Raw genomic sequence first — 17,428 nt, 5'->3', positions numbered from 1 at the left:
CCCCCCCCCCCCCTCTCTCTCTCTCTCTCCCTCTCTTTCGATGTTAATATTTATGTATGTACATCTGTCATTTAGAACAGCAGTTTATATTCCTTTCACAATATTTCATGTAATGATTTTCAGTAGTATAACGCATAGATATGCGACCGAATCCCAGCCTGCATCGGAGCGGTGCGTGTCTGTACTATTGCGACGGGGAAAACAGCCAAAGAGCAACAGAGCAGTAATACGCAAACACGAAAAGAATATATACACACAGTAGACTGCATACTCTCTCGCACAGACAACCAGGCAGGGCTTTGCGACTCAAATACACTGTTGATAGATTTAAGGGAGAGACAAATCAATGCCTGACAAAGGGCTTGTCTCTTGTCATTCTTCCTTCTAACACTGTAACAACACTCTCTCACAATCAGGATTTGCACAATGAGAGGCAATAATAGCGCTGAGCCCGGGCTCAGAGGCCTTTGTCAGAGTTAAGTGTTGAACAGCGACGTGATGCAAAGCTTGTTTGATCCTGGTGGATTCGGAGGGAGTGAGGGGGCATGTAAGACGTCTGAGGCTGACAATCCCTTTGTGATGACAACACATGATTTTTCGCAGAGGATTTATCCGTCGTTTCCTTGCCATCTATTGTATTATCCCCCTTTCAGAGAGCAGTACCGTTAATCTGACGGAAATATCTTTAGCCGCCGCTATGTTATGAACAGCTGTTTATATTGTCGAGATCGATGTTAATCTCGTTCGGATTCTTTTCTGATTCATTCGGTATTATGTCGAATATCCGCCAGATTCTTTGTGGCAAATCTAGGATTTTTTTACCACATATGTGGAGAAGAGCAAGCAAGCCGTCTGTTGGCAGATGTTTTTCTCTGGTGCTTGTCTTTGATTTACAGTGACTTATCTTACTCTACATCGCAGGAGGGATACAAACTGGCACACCTGTTAAATGTCGGATTAGGTTTAGGCCGTCTGATACAGAGAACGTTAAAGAATATTAAACTGTCATATGGAACATCAGTGATGCCACTTAGATTGGGCAGGATCCGCTGAGTAGATCACAGAGCAGAAAATTTCGCGCTTATGACAGATGATTAAAGGTTAACTGCAGGAAGTACTGTCTCAAATTAGCTGTGCTGTGTTAAATAATTGGCATTAGGGAAGTGTATAATGATACCAGAATTATGCAGCGGCATGGTAAACAGACAATGTGGTCTTTTAAAGTTGACATGAAGGCTTCCGACATGTGAACAGTTTCACCAGCGCACTTGGGTGTGGCGAGTTTGAAGGAACCCTAGTCAAAGAGTTCTAGTCAAAGAGAGCACGTATTCATTTAAAATATAATTACAAAATCATGTATCTTCTAAAATATTAAATGACGGGTTGATTAAATGACGAGCGAATATTTTCAACATGCTACACGGAATTTAAGTATACCCATGTTGTCCACTGTCTACTCATAGATTTTACTTGTTCACTGTTACCTGCACAGCAGCTCCTTATACTTTCACTCCTTTTTCCTTTGTCCTTTGATTCTGTTCCTTTGCACCAATCATGGGAAACTGTAGTGTTTTTCATTTACGATATACAGGTCTTAAATGTCTTGTTACTACTAAGCCAGAGCTGTCGGAGCTTTGTACTTTAAAAGATTCTGAAATGTGGATTTTGTCCCGGACAACAGATCATCAGCTACCAGTGCTGTAGCCAAGTCACAGTTGCTGAAGTCCGAATCATTGTAGGTTAAGTTCGAGTCCGAGTGCAAGCTGTCAGGAGAACAAGTTTGGCGATTTTGATAGAAATAACAGATGCAAATTTACAATAGTTCATGAATCATGCATTTATGAAATATGAATTTTCCAGTTTGTTTCCTGGCTCTCTGCATAATGATATCTGTCACCTCCTTGGCGATTTTACGCATTTTTTGCAGCTGGAGTTGTATTCTACTGTCCGAACGTGCGTTTTAGTACACGCATAGCGAGGACGGATGATATCGATCGCAGCTGTTAGTACATTCAACACCTGGGATACTCAACAAATGTAGCCACGAAGTAGAACTTCTATTTAGACCAGGATTCTTGCATTTGGGACACTATCTGGGTAGCGGGGTTGAAAACACCTTACCTTTGATGCTAAGAAGCTCTGGCTAATAATTCATTTTAGTTACCATCTAGCTGCGCCTAAAGTTTCACAAAAGGGATCAAGTAGGCTATTTCTGCATCAGACATAGATTTGGATGTCATGAAATACGTTTTTGATAATAGTTTTATCCTTTCTCTTAAAGTGTCAGTCTAATTTGATTTTTTTCATAACATTGTATTACCAAGACAAAGTTTAATAGAAATAGAAATTGTCTGTTAGAATGGATGCTTAGGGTTTTTTTTTTTGAAAATGTCAGTTAAATTGTCAGCTGAGTATAGATTATCAATATCATAAACCAATTTATAAATTCATAACTCTTGTTGCTTTATTTGTAACGCAGTGGCGGGAATTGGTGCGTTACTGCTAAAAGGTAGGTACAAGACTCAGCATGACCAATCAACAAAAATTGCTTGGATTTTAACATACCTTTACAATAATACCTGCAACAACAGAGGTAAGACATAAACTACTAAAGATTTAAGAAGTCTTAAGAAGAACTGAGAAAATCATTGTTGTCGCACAGCAGTTCAACTGTATTAGACCCAGTCGTTAGACGTTAAATTTCTGACGTCGTGGGGACATCGATGACACTGGACTGCTGGTCAGATATATATGCGACCTACAGTGGTCCTGTCCGAAGTGCTGAAATGCAACCGATTCAAACATGTTTGGAGCTACTAACATTGCGACGACTTGTGTGTCATGTGCAAGTGATTGTGGAAAATCAGGTAAAGAATGTTCAGTGTAGCTCACTGATAAACCCCCCCTTTTGTAAAAGATAGTTTTAGCCAGCCATTTGAATCATTAACGTTTTATCATTTTTAATTTAAGTATTTTCGACTGGCAAAAAAAAAAAAAAAAAAACTTTTGTCAGAGTTTTTGACGAGCATCAACCAGGAAAAGACTTGTTCAAACGCACCCTGTAACTACACAGAGCGGACTGACGGTATAGTGACCAAATAAGTGCATAGAATAAAATAATAATAATAATAAATCAATATATTTCCCGTATGGAAATACTGCGTCTCCTTAAATTTGCATATGCCCCCCCCCCCCCCCCCCCCCCGTGAATTTGAAGACTGGGCAATACATTGTATGACAAAGTTATTAATACTAATCAGCCTACGCATTAATCATTGTTATTAAGTTACTGTAAGAGATGAAGCTCAGAGTACGAACATAAAAGATGAGATTGCTATTCGGCGTTTTAGTCATCTGAGAGTTTTATTCTGAAGTTTTGTAAACCTAGTAATAAGAAACTCTAAGAAGGTCCCTTGCAGTGCCCCCATAATGTTCTGCAAGTATTACAAAAAGATGTATTCCATCACAAGGACCTTTCAAAGGCGTACGTCCATTCACGATGTCAGTAGCAAGACTAAGGATCGTACAACATCATGTAAACGTTATAAAAGAAACGGCCCCACATAAAGATCATGAAATCATAAAAATGACATCAGAACTTGCATCGCTGCAATCGGGGGGACACTGGGGACATCACGAGGACGTGGTTTTGCGAACTGAGCGGCGCCTGTAATGGTCGGATTTCGGAAATTCCTTGTGGCAAATGTGAAAACTCACACAACTGACAACGTGGATACATAGTTAATACTAACAAGGTTTTCAGCAAAACAATGAGAGGAGTCTAATGAGGTTACAGCGTAACAAAACCAGAGCGGACAAGCTGTGTTCAATTACCCCAAATATAAATATCTCCCATGTTTAAAGAGCCATTAATCAGCTAAAAATAGACTGAAGAACTCTTTTGTGATTAACGAGGTGAGACTTGTGCTAATTACTGTTTCCTCCGCTTGTAATTAGGTTGGCATGTCTAATCTAGATGAACGAGCACTTCTACCCTCTACGCTCCCTGTTTACTGTATTGTTCTGCATTATTCTGCCTTACAACAACACTCGGTTTCCAGAAAATTCTGCTGCTCTGTTTCATTAACCATATTGCCCTGACATTATCTAAGAAGGATGTTGTACTTTGATTACACCGTTCCACACAATGAGAAATGAAAAATGGAAACAGCTCCGGAGTCCTCCTTTATATTGTCATGAAATTAATCTTGCGCTCAATTTTTGTGAAATAATCCCTCATGTTCTGACCCTGCCCAACATAGTTAGCCAACCATAACCCTAACCCTAGGCTAAAGATCATGAGTGGGTGGTATGTGAGTTGCACATAATACTCAAGATGATGTTATGCAGCGGCATTTATTAAACTCAGTGCACTTCAATCTTCGTTAAATAGCGTTTATTGAAATAGGCATTTTTGGAGGCGTCTATAGAGATCCTCATCAACAGTAGTACTGCCAAGGTATCATCATTAAAATGCTACGGTAAATGGTAAAAGTAGTGACAGGGGTCATATTTTAACACACAAGGGCCAGTAGGCGGCATGATAAATCAAGAGGCCGTGAGGAGGACCGAAACTCCTCCTGTTCAAATTTCAAACGTTTCTGTGACCACCTGATAGATTGTAGGTGCGGTAGTATGGAGGTGAGAGGAAGCAGATTTATATCTCGCCATGAAGTTGTTATAGCTGATGATTATCATTCCATGCGGAAGGGGTTGTAATTGACTTTTTGTGGAATGAGAACAAGCCGAAGCGTGAATAGCAGATATTGAATTCTGTAATTAACGCGGATCCCTTGGTGGAAACCGCTGTAGGGACTGGAGCTAATTCAATTATAGACAGTGAACTGGAGCACTGCTTTTTCTAATTATTTCACTCAGCAAAAAAAGCAATGCACATTAAGACAAGACACAGAGAATGATCTGTTAATTTTACTGTATTATCACTATTTTCCCAACACTTCATGTACACGAAGAGCTAATTCCTCTCAGTCAATAGTAATTGATTTCGTTTTCATACAAAGAGAAGATCAGAGTGAAGTGAGGTAACATGGACTTTTATTTTAATCCTTAGAACTTGAACACAGAGTCTAAATGCAACATAATTTCACAGTTGTTTATTCTTTTCCTCCAGATTAATTTTACTTGACTTTTTTTTTTCTTAGAAAAAAACAGCAGAGCTCTCCTATGTACAGTTATTCACATTTGACACTGCTTAAGCAAAGATATTACATTTTGCGCTGTACATGTAGAGCTGTACATGTGTTACCATTCCAGACTACAAATGTCTGGAAAGGGAGCACGACAATACACAGAGTTGAACATACACCTGCTAGAAGCTCTGGTTGAGTTGAACATGTTCAGCTGTCAGTAATCTTTGATGAAGACAAGTTGTGAGTGGTACATAAAAAGAACAATGAAAATTGGACTCGGACACAGGTTAGTTGAAAGACATGACAGAAAAGTAAGTAATTAAACCAAGTAAAAAAACAAAAAAAAAACAAGGCAAGTTCTGCTAAAGAAAGTTAAGACTAAGAGTTGGTCACTGCCATAAGGATATTCTCTGTGCTGTGGGGATAGAGTGTTTTATAATGTTCTATAGTAGGTGTACGAGACAACTACAGACTAATGTAACTAGCTTCAGTGTGATGATGTCAGATAAATCTGAATGAGAGAGGCCTCTCTGTTCTATCAAGTGCTCTCCTAATTAAGGCTTTCAGGCTGTGCGATCATTACAAGCACACATCAACGAACTCATAATGCCTTTAATAATTTCGCTTAAATGTGTGTGTGAATATATCTATACATAAAAAAAATCTCCCTCATTAAACGTAAATACCACTCAATCACTCAACAGTTCTAAGTGGGAAAAAGTCTATGTGCATCATATACAAGTGAGAGAAATCAGCAGTTTGGTGTCTGTATAACTACAGCCTCAGAGATACTCTCAGCTTCTCCCTAACACCTTAGTAAGAACAGGAGCAACCAGTTCATGACGTGGATCCAGTTAGGGATTCCAGTAAGGATAGCAAACATCATTCAGAGAGGAAAAAACAACAAATCTATTGGTCCCTGAATCACACACGTTGCTTTAGTGGAGCTGGCTACATTAAACTCACTGGTTTTTTGTTTGTTTCCTGTTTGTGTGGTGGTGGTGGGAGTCTGGGTTAAGGGGTACAATTTCTTCACATCCGTACAGGTTCATGGCACTGGCACCATGCTTATGGTAAACATACATTTACTTTACAGCTTGCAGACTTATGTCCTGACAGGACACTATGTAAACATGTGGGAACTCTATATCTTCTACAGTATGGTTGTATGTGATTGACACCAATCCCATGTAACACTGTGTGAGCAAATAATATGGATGCTAATCTTTAAATGTGTAAGCTCTGAGCTAGGGCAGAACTGATATAGACCCAGCACAGTCAGCGTGTTGGGGGAGAGTTGCGGTATGTTTGGAGTTGGTCTTTGTCTCCCTGGCTCGTGGCTGGAGTCAGAGTAGAATGTCTGTACTGAAACTGTAAAACATTACCAGAGCTCACCAAATTGAATCCTTTTACTGACTGAATATTGCCTCAGTAACACTAACTTGGTAGTTTAAGATTGTAAACTACCTAGATGAGGAAATGTCTGCCCATATACTCATCCAGGGGGAGGACACTTTTGGAGCACTGTGATCAAACCTAAACACATCAGTGATGTTCATGGGAGAGAGAGATGTGGGTTTTCCTATAGTCATTAGTTCAGTGGAGTAAGTGCAGTATTAAAACAGTCGACAACAGAGCTCCCCCCTCCAACCGCCGAGGGAAAACTTTTCTACCAAAGTGCAGCTTCGATCTCCAGCTGTAGGTTTATTCCGGAAAGTTCAGCGCCATCACTTCTGGTTTCATTTTGAAGTACTGACTAAAGCGAAGAACTGCATATCTGAAACAGAGTGTGAATGTCAGATTCAAGCCAGTCTGAGGTACTTACTTATCTGAGGTAGTTATTTTCATGTTAAATCATTTGAAAAATCACCACCTACCCCAAAAAATCAAAGTCGATGGTCGAATATTGGGCCTGGATCAATGCCCACAGTCCCCATAGGAAATGAGATGCCTGTAAAGAGAGAGAGAGAGAGAGAGAGACAGTGAGCAAACAAAAAGCCAAAAATTCCAGGGACCAACTTCACTTCAATGCCTACATTACAGTCCCCTTGTATACCAGAAGAGGGTGACTGACTAGACAATGAGATATATGCTTGTGGGTTAAAATTCCAATAGCCATCCTGTTCAAACACACATAAAATCCCAGTTGAACTGTCTCTGAGGTCAAGATGCCTCCAGGATTCAAAGCTAGTTTCGGCATTCAACTATTATTGTTGACAGTCGTTTTCGAGCCCCAGCGGCAGGTCTTGTGATGAGAGCACTGTATCAGTCATATGATGAGGGTCGTGAATCATGAGTGTGTTTCTGTTTTTTCTTTTCCAAGCATTTCCCTTCTCATTAAGAGGAATGGGGTTCATTCCATGTTTAGTGAAGCCCCGGAAAGATGTGGAAACTCTGTCATTCCTCTGCAAGTTCCTCTGTGTCTTTAAGAGGACGACAAGAGAACCCATAGCAAATTTTGTCTAAGTTCTGAGAAATGCAGAGGTCAGGGGTCAGCTCCAGCAGGATGCCACTAATTAAACGGTGTTTCAGTAACTGAGCTATGTTCACAACGGACATGACAGTATTAAAATGCCACGTGAACAAGCGCTGAATTTCCTACAAATTGGTATATGGATCAAATAACACAGATGTGTGTGGTTCAAATCAGTTGGTCTTTCTAAAACCTAATCTTGTGTTGCATTTTTCTACCTTTCCAATTACAGCCCCGCCCCCTCCAAAGAAAAAAAGAGAGAGAGAGGCAGAGATGGACAGAAAAAAGGACAGAAAATGAAGCACCAGTAGTCAACAATTAAAGCATTCATAGCACTGTTTTTCAAGGTTCATCACTTAAAGGAGGACAGCATGGGAGAAAAGTCTGATCTGTTCTCGTCTCTTTAAGAAGCTCCTGGTTTTGCCTCTTTCTTTTCTAAGCATGTTCTTTGTGAAAACATTATTTGTTAGGTTTATCCCTTTTTCATCCTTTTACATGTGAAACAATAGGCTGCACTGTATGAATTGTTAATTAAACAAGCTATGAAGAGTTTGCCATTCACCTGCTGAAAAAAAGAACTGATGTCTAATTTGTGTCTTGTTTTTTGATGAGTGCAATCTTTTCATCAGAGATATAGAGAGGCAGGGGTAAATGTGACAATATCAAAGAATCTATGCTGAGGTACATGCACATGAGTGCACACACACACACAAACACACACACACTTACAGACAGATAAAACAAGTCTTTCAAGAGACTACAGATGGTAGCTCTTTAGTTCTTTCAATAGTCTCAGTTTCAGAATAATTCCAAATCATTTTCTTCAGAGCTGAGCACCTCAAGATAAAAACTGTAAAATGAACATTTATCGAACTAGTAATCTGAGGTCAATACCAAAAAATCCAAACCATTTTTCTGTCGCTGTTATAAACTAAAACAAACACAAAGACCTAACTGAGTGACAGACTGAGTGTGAATACTGTATGGTGCGGACTCACCAGGGCAAAGCGGTTGACCTGTATGAACAGGACTTCCACTTCAGTGTTGGACACCTCACGGCCCAGACCCTTGTGCTCTTTGTAGGATTCCAGGTACGCCCTCAACCACTGCAGCTGAAGGCTCCGCCCAGGGTACAAACTGTAGTCCACCTCATTCACACCTGTCAGTCACAAAACCCAAGACCCAAATCAAAATCGGGGTTTTTACGTCCGCATATACTCAGACAGTTGGTAAGATCACGTTCAAGAAAGTATTAATACTGACAAACGTGTGTCTGTACATATCACCTGAATTGACTGTGAATTAACACAGATTATTTGATGTAATCAAGTGATCAAATTACCTGCAAACTCATTGAAGTGGTTCCCAATGTCAAAGGCTTGGTAATTATATCCAGCATATTCGTAGTCAATGAACTTTACATGACCTAAACAGGACAAAGAAAAGAGGGTTTGTTTAAAAAGAGACAGGGATGCTTTATCAAAAGCCCTTTCTATTACATCATAGGCTAAGCTGAGTGAGAGCAAACCAACACTGACAGTAAATAGCTTTTGATCCCTCAGTGACCGTTCAAATGGGATTACGGGTAAGGAGTAAGGATTTGCATTCTGAAAGGAAAAGAAAGTACAGATGAAAACATCTGGAAAAGATTTGAGAGATTTACAGCATGCATAGACATACACACACACACACACACACACACACACAAAGACTAGCGCGCATGTATAAAACACACAAAATCCACACACACAAAACAAACAAAACACACACATGCAAAAATACACACATTCATTATGGCATGCTTGGTTAGTTTAGCATGGAGTTTGATCTGGACAAATGTTAAAAACTTGCTTTCATTTAAGTGAACATATAAGAAGCATATTTGAATATTTACTGTCAATTTTCATTACAATTTGATGTTGTCTAAGGCTAGTTAGCAGAGCCAAAAAGAAAGTCTGTCATGTCCTAAGAACTGAAAATAAGAATATTGTAAGTTTTCGACCTTTCTCATGAAATATGTCAAATGGCAAGCCAACCAGAGATTCACTTATGAAGCTGACAAGGAGGGCAGGAGGAAAACGCAAAACAATTCTTTATTCTGTGAAACTAACGAACATTCATGCTAGTGTCACTTCACTTTCTTCACTTTCTCTGTCTGAAGAGTGAGTTGAAACAAGAGGAATTCATGCTTGAGAACAGAAAGCTGGGATGACAAAGAAAACAGGAGATGGAATGAAGGGAAGAGAAGAGGCCACACTGCCCTCTAGTGGCCAAAGCACCATACAGCAGTAACCTCATAAGCAAGGACTGAACAAGACTTGTGAAGCAGAAAGAGGTGGTTTCAAAATACAAAGCCTTACTCCTGTGACAGACTGTTAGCTCTTTCTTAACTATCTACTTTGGAGTTACTGATTGCTGGTTGTTGTCTTTAAAATACAATCTTTCATTGCTGTCCTATCATTAATAAATATGAGTCAACTAAGTGTCTACATGTACGTTTGTGTGCTTTAAAGCCTTACATTTCCTGGACACCTTTGTGTGTATGCTCTATAGCTTAAAGGTGTACTAAGGCTGTTTTGATTGACAGCTGACAAGAGTGTTGGTCTACAGAAAGAGACACATGAGTTGGTTACCGGGCCCGGTGGCGTCCTAGCGGGACACAACAGAACACCTCCAGTCTGTGGCTATAGCCCTGTGCAGCAGATGAAGAGATTTGGGCAAACTCACATCTGTCACAGAACACACACAGCTTCACTGCAGAGAGCCGCCACTGCGCCAACTCCCCCTTCAATTCTCACACTGCCCCGCCCCCCTCACACCCCGACACACTGCTCCTCTCACTGGCGCTGACAGTTGCCAATCAGACGACAACTTTCTGCCTGTATGCAAATAACAGCAAGCTCTCCTGTGCATGGCAGGCAAAAGTTGAATCTACAAAGCTTTTGCTTGGCTTGTCTCAGTGACTGCCGATATAAAAACAGAGTATAAAAAAAAAAAAAAAAAAAAAAAAGTCTAACTCGTGTGCAACTCCTCTCTGCCTTTTTGGGCAGGAGGAGTGCTTCTGGGGTGATAAAACAGCTCTTCCCCTTTGGTTGATGGAGTGATCTTCACTCTCTTTTTTATAGTTTACAATGTGTCAGTGAGAGGAAGTGGTTTAACCTCATTTTGAATTTTTTTCTGTCTCCTACACTGTTAAAAGAAAGATGCAGCTCAATACCCAGTGGGTTCTAAGTACATTTGGCATTTGACATTTGGAAATAAGTTTTCAGAATCTGAATTTGTTGAGATATTTGAAATTATATTACGGTGTTTACTACTGCATACTCTTAAGTACATTAGGAAGCATCTTAAAATCGATTACTTACAGCAATTTCAAAAATGATATTTTTTTAAGGCAACATCTGTAAAAAGCATGAAACATTTAAGGTGTTTATTCACAACAACAGTGTTTTTTGCAACTTTAAGACATTTTCTTTTAACAGTGTACCCACTGACAAGAGTCTAGCTCTGCATTGACAAATGGGTGTTTATGTGCCAACCAGTTTCTCTGGAGGGAGACGGGGAAAAGTCAGTGCGGCTACATGAAATTGTCCCTGCCAACAGCCAACTACAGAGAACAAAAAGTTTAATTCCTCCATCTGGTTCCATCGTGCAAACCACCTGCTTTCTCTCACATCCTCAATCTGCCATACGTGGCAAAACACAAAAGCATTCACAAACATACAAACATTGTCCCCCACACATAAATACACTTGTGAAGGTCTGCATGTGAACTCAGTAAGGATCAGCACCTCCCCCGTCCTGAGGTGAAATGGGATGATGGGAGCACCCCCCTTTAGGGTCGGAGATGGGGAAACACGGCATGCGGTAGCTGTGCCAACGCGGGGCAAACAGGCTACTCACCTTCAGCCTCATTGTAGATGATGTTTTTACAGAGCAGGTCATTGTGACAGAGAACTATGGGAGAACCCAGTGTGGACAGATTCCGCTGAAGCCAAACCAACTCGTCTCTCAGACACTGAGTGCTGGGAACTTCTGTGTTAAACCTTAAAAATATAGACATTCACACACACACAAATACAAACACACACAAAATGGTCAGACAAAGGAGGAACTAAAACTGCACTGTATGTAGATTTGTTTCTCTTGACTGTCTGTTGATCTTTTTCTAGAACTTCAAGTAAACAAACACACTCTTCTTGACAAGCTCTTCAAGAGCTCTTTTCAAGCTCTTGAACCAGAGTGAATCCATATCAGATTGGAGTCCGCATGGGACACGTTTCAAAAGGACATGTAAAATACTGAGTTCCTCACGCTTATAATTGGATGGAAAGCCTGAGGTGTAGCCTAGGGTTCTGCGTGACATTCACATGCACGTGTTTTAAAGCGTTATCCAAAATACGGTGCCTCTTATCCATGGTCTGTGATCCCAGACATTATTGCAAAACTTGTTGAGCAGAAAGTTCTTGTGAGGGAGGGAGAAATTTGCAGATGGGTAAACACATCTCTTAGAAGTTCTGAGAAGAACACAGCAGAGATTTGTACACATCCTTGCTGCCGATCTCACCACTCGTTTACAAATGTTTATAAAGCCACACCTATTGTGTTTGACTTGGCATTGGTGGTAAAGTATATACAGTTTCCACATCAAGCATATTAACCCATTGGGGATGAAACTAAGCTAAATTAAATGAAGATGAATCACAGATTATTGAGTCACAGGGTGACTAACTGGAGATCTCTCCTTCTAGTCTAGCAATACTACACCTGTGGCCCTGTATCAGTTAAACCAGACATATTAGTGCAGGACTCGGCAAAATATATGGCCCCCAAACAGTTCCCAAAATTGGATTTGAGAAATAAATCATAGAGGACATCAAAAGCAAAAGGGCTGTTCATATGCAGCTTCCAGTGAGGTGGATATTGTTTGGAATGTGCTCTCAACCGTATTATAAAGAAAATACTCCTTCTTTCAGTTTTCATCCCTCTAGCCCAAGCTCTTGAAACACTCCTTACCTCAGGTTCTTCTCTGGATCCTGAAAATGACTGGGCACCAGGGAGAAGAACTTTCCCATTTTCAACCAGAGGTTGGACTGGGGCACCCAGCCATTGTGAGCGTGGATGGCATGGTACTTTGCCAGCTGGCGGGCGATTAGCCTGGGGAACAGCATAAATCACATTACTCCAGATAACTCACAGCTCTATGAGGCTCATCTTATGCATCGTTGCTGGCACCAGGCCTGTTTAAAGTCAGAGCTTGAAGGATCATGTTGCTGGGAGTTCGGGTGTTACAAGCTCAGCAATAAAGAGGAAATGATCTCAACATGTACGAAAGCTGGCTGAGAAACTGGATTTACAAATAAGGAGAACCAGGTGGCCCCTTTTGAACCGAAGGCGATCGTGAACAGGTCTGAACTGTTTGTGACTGTACATAAATCTTTAACGTATATGTGTGTTAATGTTATTTGTGTCATTAAATGTACACTGCAGGTGTTGGTGTGTGTTCCTCACCTGAAAATAGCAGGGTTGCGAATGTGCTCTGGCTCTAAGGCAGTGCCTTCTAGGAACTCATAGCAGAGGCCATTGTTGAAGGTACAGTAGAGGCGTGGGGCACATCTGTGAGCTTGCAGTACTTGGAAACTCTTAACTTCATTCTCACGGTCCACAAACAGCTCTGTCTTATTGCCGTAGATACGCACCAGTACCATGTCCTGGATCACACCACCCACACAGCAGCCAATCAGCTTATTGGTTATTCCATCAGTAAAGCACTATAAAGAGGAAATGGGCAAGGTGATGGAGGAGGTGAGAATAACATACATATAGTCATAAAGTCAACCAAAGAGTCATCCATTCAGTTGTTTATCTCATTCATTCAAACATTTGAGGGCACACCCAACAATGAGAGCCAATCAGATCAATGTGATTGAGCCACCACTCTTTTCCCATCCAATCCAATCCAATCCAACTAAATTTCTTGGCGCTGAGTCTATTAAACAGACATGAGCTAGCATGCACGGCCCTGTAGGAATGTTTTCTTTATGTCACTACTGGCCTGAGGTAATTCGGCAGAAAAAAAAAACTATTACGCAGTATGGTATTTAGCGGGGTCTTCTACATGGCATATGCTAAGTTTGTTTGTTTGGAAAATAACATGACGCCAAATTCGACATTTCCACAACTTGCTTCTGAAGCAACTTCAAACATTTTAGCTGAAACCACCATTGTTACCGTCACCCTGGCCACTGCAAACAAAATATGGAAGCCTGGAATACACGTTTTGATCAGACTTTCTTGTGCGGTAATCTACATTCGAAATACACAAAAATACTGCAGTGTTTTGATCATGGAAGACGATCCACTGACTGAATTAAACCTTGACAGTAAACATCAGTTGCTTCTAATAGTCTCTTCACTGGATTAAATTCTGTGCCTCAGGCTCATGAGGTCGCGTGGTTGATAGTCGCAACTGCCATGCAAACAGGACAATCGTTGTTTGTTTATGTCATTCATAAAATTGTAAATATCTTTTTGCTTACTGTCACTTTAATATTTCTGTAGAGAGATATATCGGGAATATACAGGTTGAATGTTTCAAGGGAGACAGTTTACACACACACACACACACATATATATATATATATATATATATATATATATATATATATATATATATATATATGTGTGTGTGTGTGTGTGTGTGTGTTAATCTGCACGTGCAACTTCTTCAGTTACTACTGCACCAATAACGCCTTTGTAATAATGGTGATTCCTTGCAAACGTGGTTGAACATGTACGTAATGATATGGACAATCAATCACAAAGGTGGTCAAACGCACTTTGTTAGGGGTGATCAAACTAGTATTGTTTGTTGACGAAAGTGGCGCGTTTTTGGAAGTCTGCGCATTCCTTTCCTTATCGGGCGCACTATCGGGGATTGACTGAAAAGCAGAGGGAATGCGAAGAATTTTATTTTTCACTAGAACCAAAGGGTCTGCTGAGTGCTCGCAATTTCATTCATCATTCATGAAAACCACTCTAGCCACAAGTTACATTCCAACGTTTACATAAGAGAGCGCCCTATCCCCTGCGCTGAAAAATATACATATACCATCAAGATAAATATACCACAAACCTGTTTATCTCGTTTGCCGAAGTCTTCCGTGTGTCAGAATGCTATAGAATACTCAGTTAACCTGAGGTGGCGTGACCGCCCCTTCTTTAGAAAGGTGTTGAGCTGAGAGTTTAAAATAAAATAACTCCTTCTATTCTTTATATAAATGGATACTCCATCCATTCTCCATATGCATTAGTTTTCTCCTAAGGATGAATATCATCATGACAATGTAAACACACCACAACCTGACAAATTAAATTCAAGACAAAGTAAGGGTTCAACAGCACTTTACAGAGACACCCTAATTAGAAATCTGAGACAAATGGCAAGGGAGACAGCAGTTGAAATTAGGAGAGTGTCAACAGTGACTTGAGAATATGAAGAACCGGTCTGACGTGGCTTTTTTTAGTCTTATAAACAGAACTGCTGACGGAACTACACTGCTGATGGAGTAATATTAGGTTAAGCATAGGAAGAAGCTACGTTTGTTATATCAGTTTGGTTACAGGCCTACTGTGAATTCGCGCTGAAGGCTGGATTTCATATTGACAAGAAGAGAAATGACCTAAGTCACGGAACACACCAGTCCACAGTTTATTGAATCATGATATAGTTTGAACCAAATAAACATATTCCAGTCTATTACTTCACAATGTTCATACATAACATGGCATTAGTACATTTTATCTAGAGCGGTTAACTGAAACAAAACTGAAAGTTGGTTTCACGAGGAGAAAGCAAGGGCTTGGAGACAGATGACAAAATAACATATTACTTTAGAGCGCAAAACTCTTGGGCTGTAACAGGCCTTAACGCCACTGCATCTACTGTGTGACCTGTCATCCTCAAGCATGAAGTAAATGTCAAAGAGCACAGCAGAATTTTGTAGAATATATAACGCTTAATTTCTTTATCAACAAAATATTAAAATAATGTATTAAAATAATGTCCATAAGATTCGTATTAAAGTGTCAGGAAATACGTTATAATTACTTTTTTTTTTTTAATGTTTTATCTACAAGGACTTATTGTTCAAAAACTGATGTAACAGAGTCCGTTTGGTCGAAATGAATTATAAGTGGGTATTTCTCCCTCTAAAAAATGTGTGAAAGAGTACACTATATTAATGACGACGAAGGTGGAAGCGTGTATGTGCAAGTTACAATATATATAAACACACTTTCCCCTATGAGCTCTCAATTTGCTACATTACTGTATGCTACGCGTTAACTGTGCACTCTAGCTATGGAAGTAACATCAATCTCAATACAGGCTCATTTAACGTAAGTGAACAAGCCAATAACTGCTACCTAGCTTAGCCTACGTGCGCTTGATTGCATTGAACATTTGAAATTTTATTCTATATGTAGAAATATTTCGGAGCACAAGACGATGCAGCCAACACCAGAGGCTTTATATTAAACGCTGCGGAGTCTTGATGTCGCGGCTGAGTGTTCAAAGGTGCACCAGACAACCGAGCTCAATAAGCCCATTACAACAAACTAGTGACGCAGCTACGGATCCGACAGTTCAAATGATGACTTCAGTTTCAGCGTTATATAATACATGTCAAAGATGTTACTCCAAGAGGACGAGAAACTGTGTGGTCAGCCTGTGAAAATGCAAGATTAAAAAAACTGTCCAGAGTGCAACAAATATTACCTTCATTTTGACCTCTGATGGCTTCCAGTGAGGTCGCAGTTCCTTGATGAGTTTCAGCGCCCCAATTCTGTAATCATGTTCGTCTACAGTGACATCTAATTTGGGCACAACAGGGGCGCTCTCGGGAACGTGAATGTAGTTGGCCATTTCAACACCGAATAGATACGGTTTTCTTAAAGAAAAATCGTTTCCCCCTGATTTGAGTTTCCTAGTAAATGCGCTACGCTTTGCAAATGGGTGTGGATTTTAACTAGATCAATTTTTTGTAGCACGACAACGCCGGTAGTGCCCTCCCCTGAAAAAGATTTCGCATTGCATGCTGGTAAAGAATGAGTCACAACCATTGACGTTCCATATCTGTCTCGTAGACTCCAGGTGGTTCTCTTATGTCGTGGGTTGAAACAGTGCAAATGAGCTCTGTGATAATCCTGAACTGACGTAGCGGGGCGGGTTTCGAAACTGATCTTAGATCACGTCTTCGGTGAAAATCCATTGTGGAATTACGTAGTGAGAGTGTCTGTTTGCCACCTAGAAGCCTAAAGAGACGCTGTGTCAAAGGACTCTTACAATAGGGGTTGTACCCTCACGCATACATAGATGCAGATAAAGAAAGGAAAGCGTATATGCATGTTTGCGAGTGTGTAGGCCACTCAACACATAGACTCTCACATCTTTTATCTTAGTAGGAATAGGTTCTTCTGAAGATTAAGAATTACTCTACCATCAACTAATTTAAGCCAAATTTACGTTTACCATTATCTAACTTCACTCCAATGCAGAGATGTTTGAGGAAGCATCTCAGCAGTTTAAAAACTATTCTATTTTAAACTCCTTCCATTTCCTGTTTCACTTTTATAATTACATACGTGATAAGAATGTCTCGAACGTGTTTTTAAATTCGTTTCTCATTTCACTGATGCTCATTAAACATATGTGATTGTTCTCCAGCTATAAAACATATTATAATCTTAAAGCAAAAACATGCCCACACCTGTGTGATCTATTTTCTTTTATAACTGCGCACAG

At 40.2% G+C, this 17,428-nt stretch overlaps 1 protein-coding gene across 2 annotated transcripts; it reads right to left on the bottom strand.

Moving 5' to 3' along the window:
* Positions 1-5,064: 5,064 nt before the first annotated feature.
* On the bottom strand, positions 5,065-16,603 carry etnk1 (ethanolamine kinase 1). 2 transcript variants are annotated; one of them, XM_030769087.1, is made up of 8 exons: positions 16,403-16,603; positions 13,135-13,394; positions 12,640-12,780; positions 11,527-11,669; positions 8,966-9,049; positions 8,622-8,782; positions 7,028-7,101; positions 5,065-6,927 (listed from the first exon to the last, which is right to left on the bottom strand). In XM_030769087.1, exons 1-8 carry the CDS (start codon positions 16,547-16,549, stop codon positions 6,855-6,857), a joined length of 1,083 nt encoding a protein of 360 aa, XP_030624947.1. In that variant the 5' UTR covers positions 16,550-16,603; the 3' UTR covers positions 5,065-6,854. The 2 variants fall into 2 exon arrangements, with proteins under 2 accessions (XP_030624947.1, XP_030624956.1); XM_030769096.1 differs by lacking the exon at positions 12,640-12,780.
* Between the last annotated feature and the right edge of the window lie 825 nt (positions 16,604-17,428).

Source organism: Chanos chanos, chromosome 1, assembly GCF_902362185.1.
Source record: "Chanos chanos chromosome 1, fChaCha1.1, whole genome shotgun sequence".
Taxonomy (NCBI): domain Eukaryota; kingdom Metazoa; phylum Chordata; class Actinopteri; order Gonorynchiformes; family Chanidae; genus Chanos; species Chanos chanos.
This window is presented reverse-complemented; position numbering and strand designations above follow the sequence as displayed.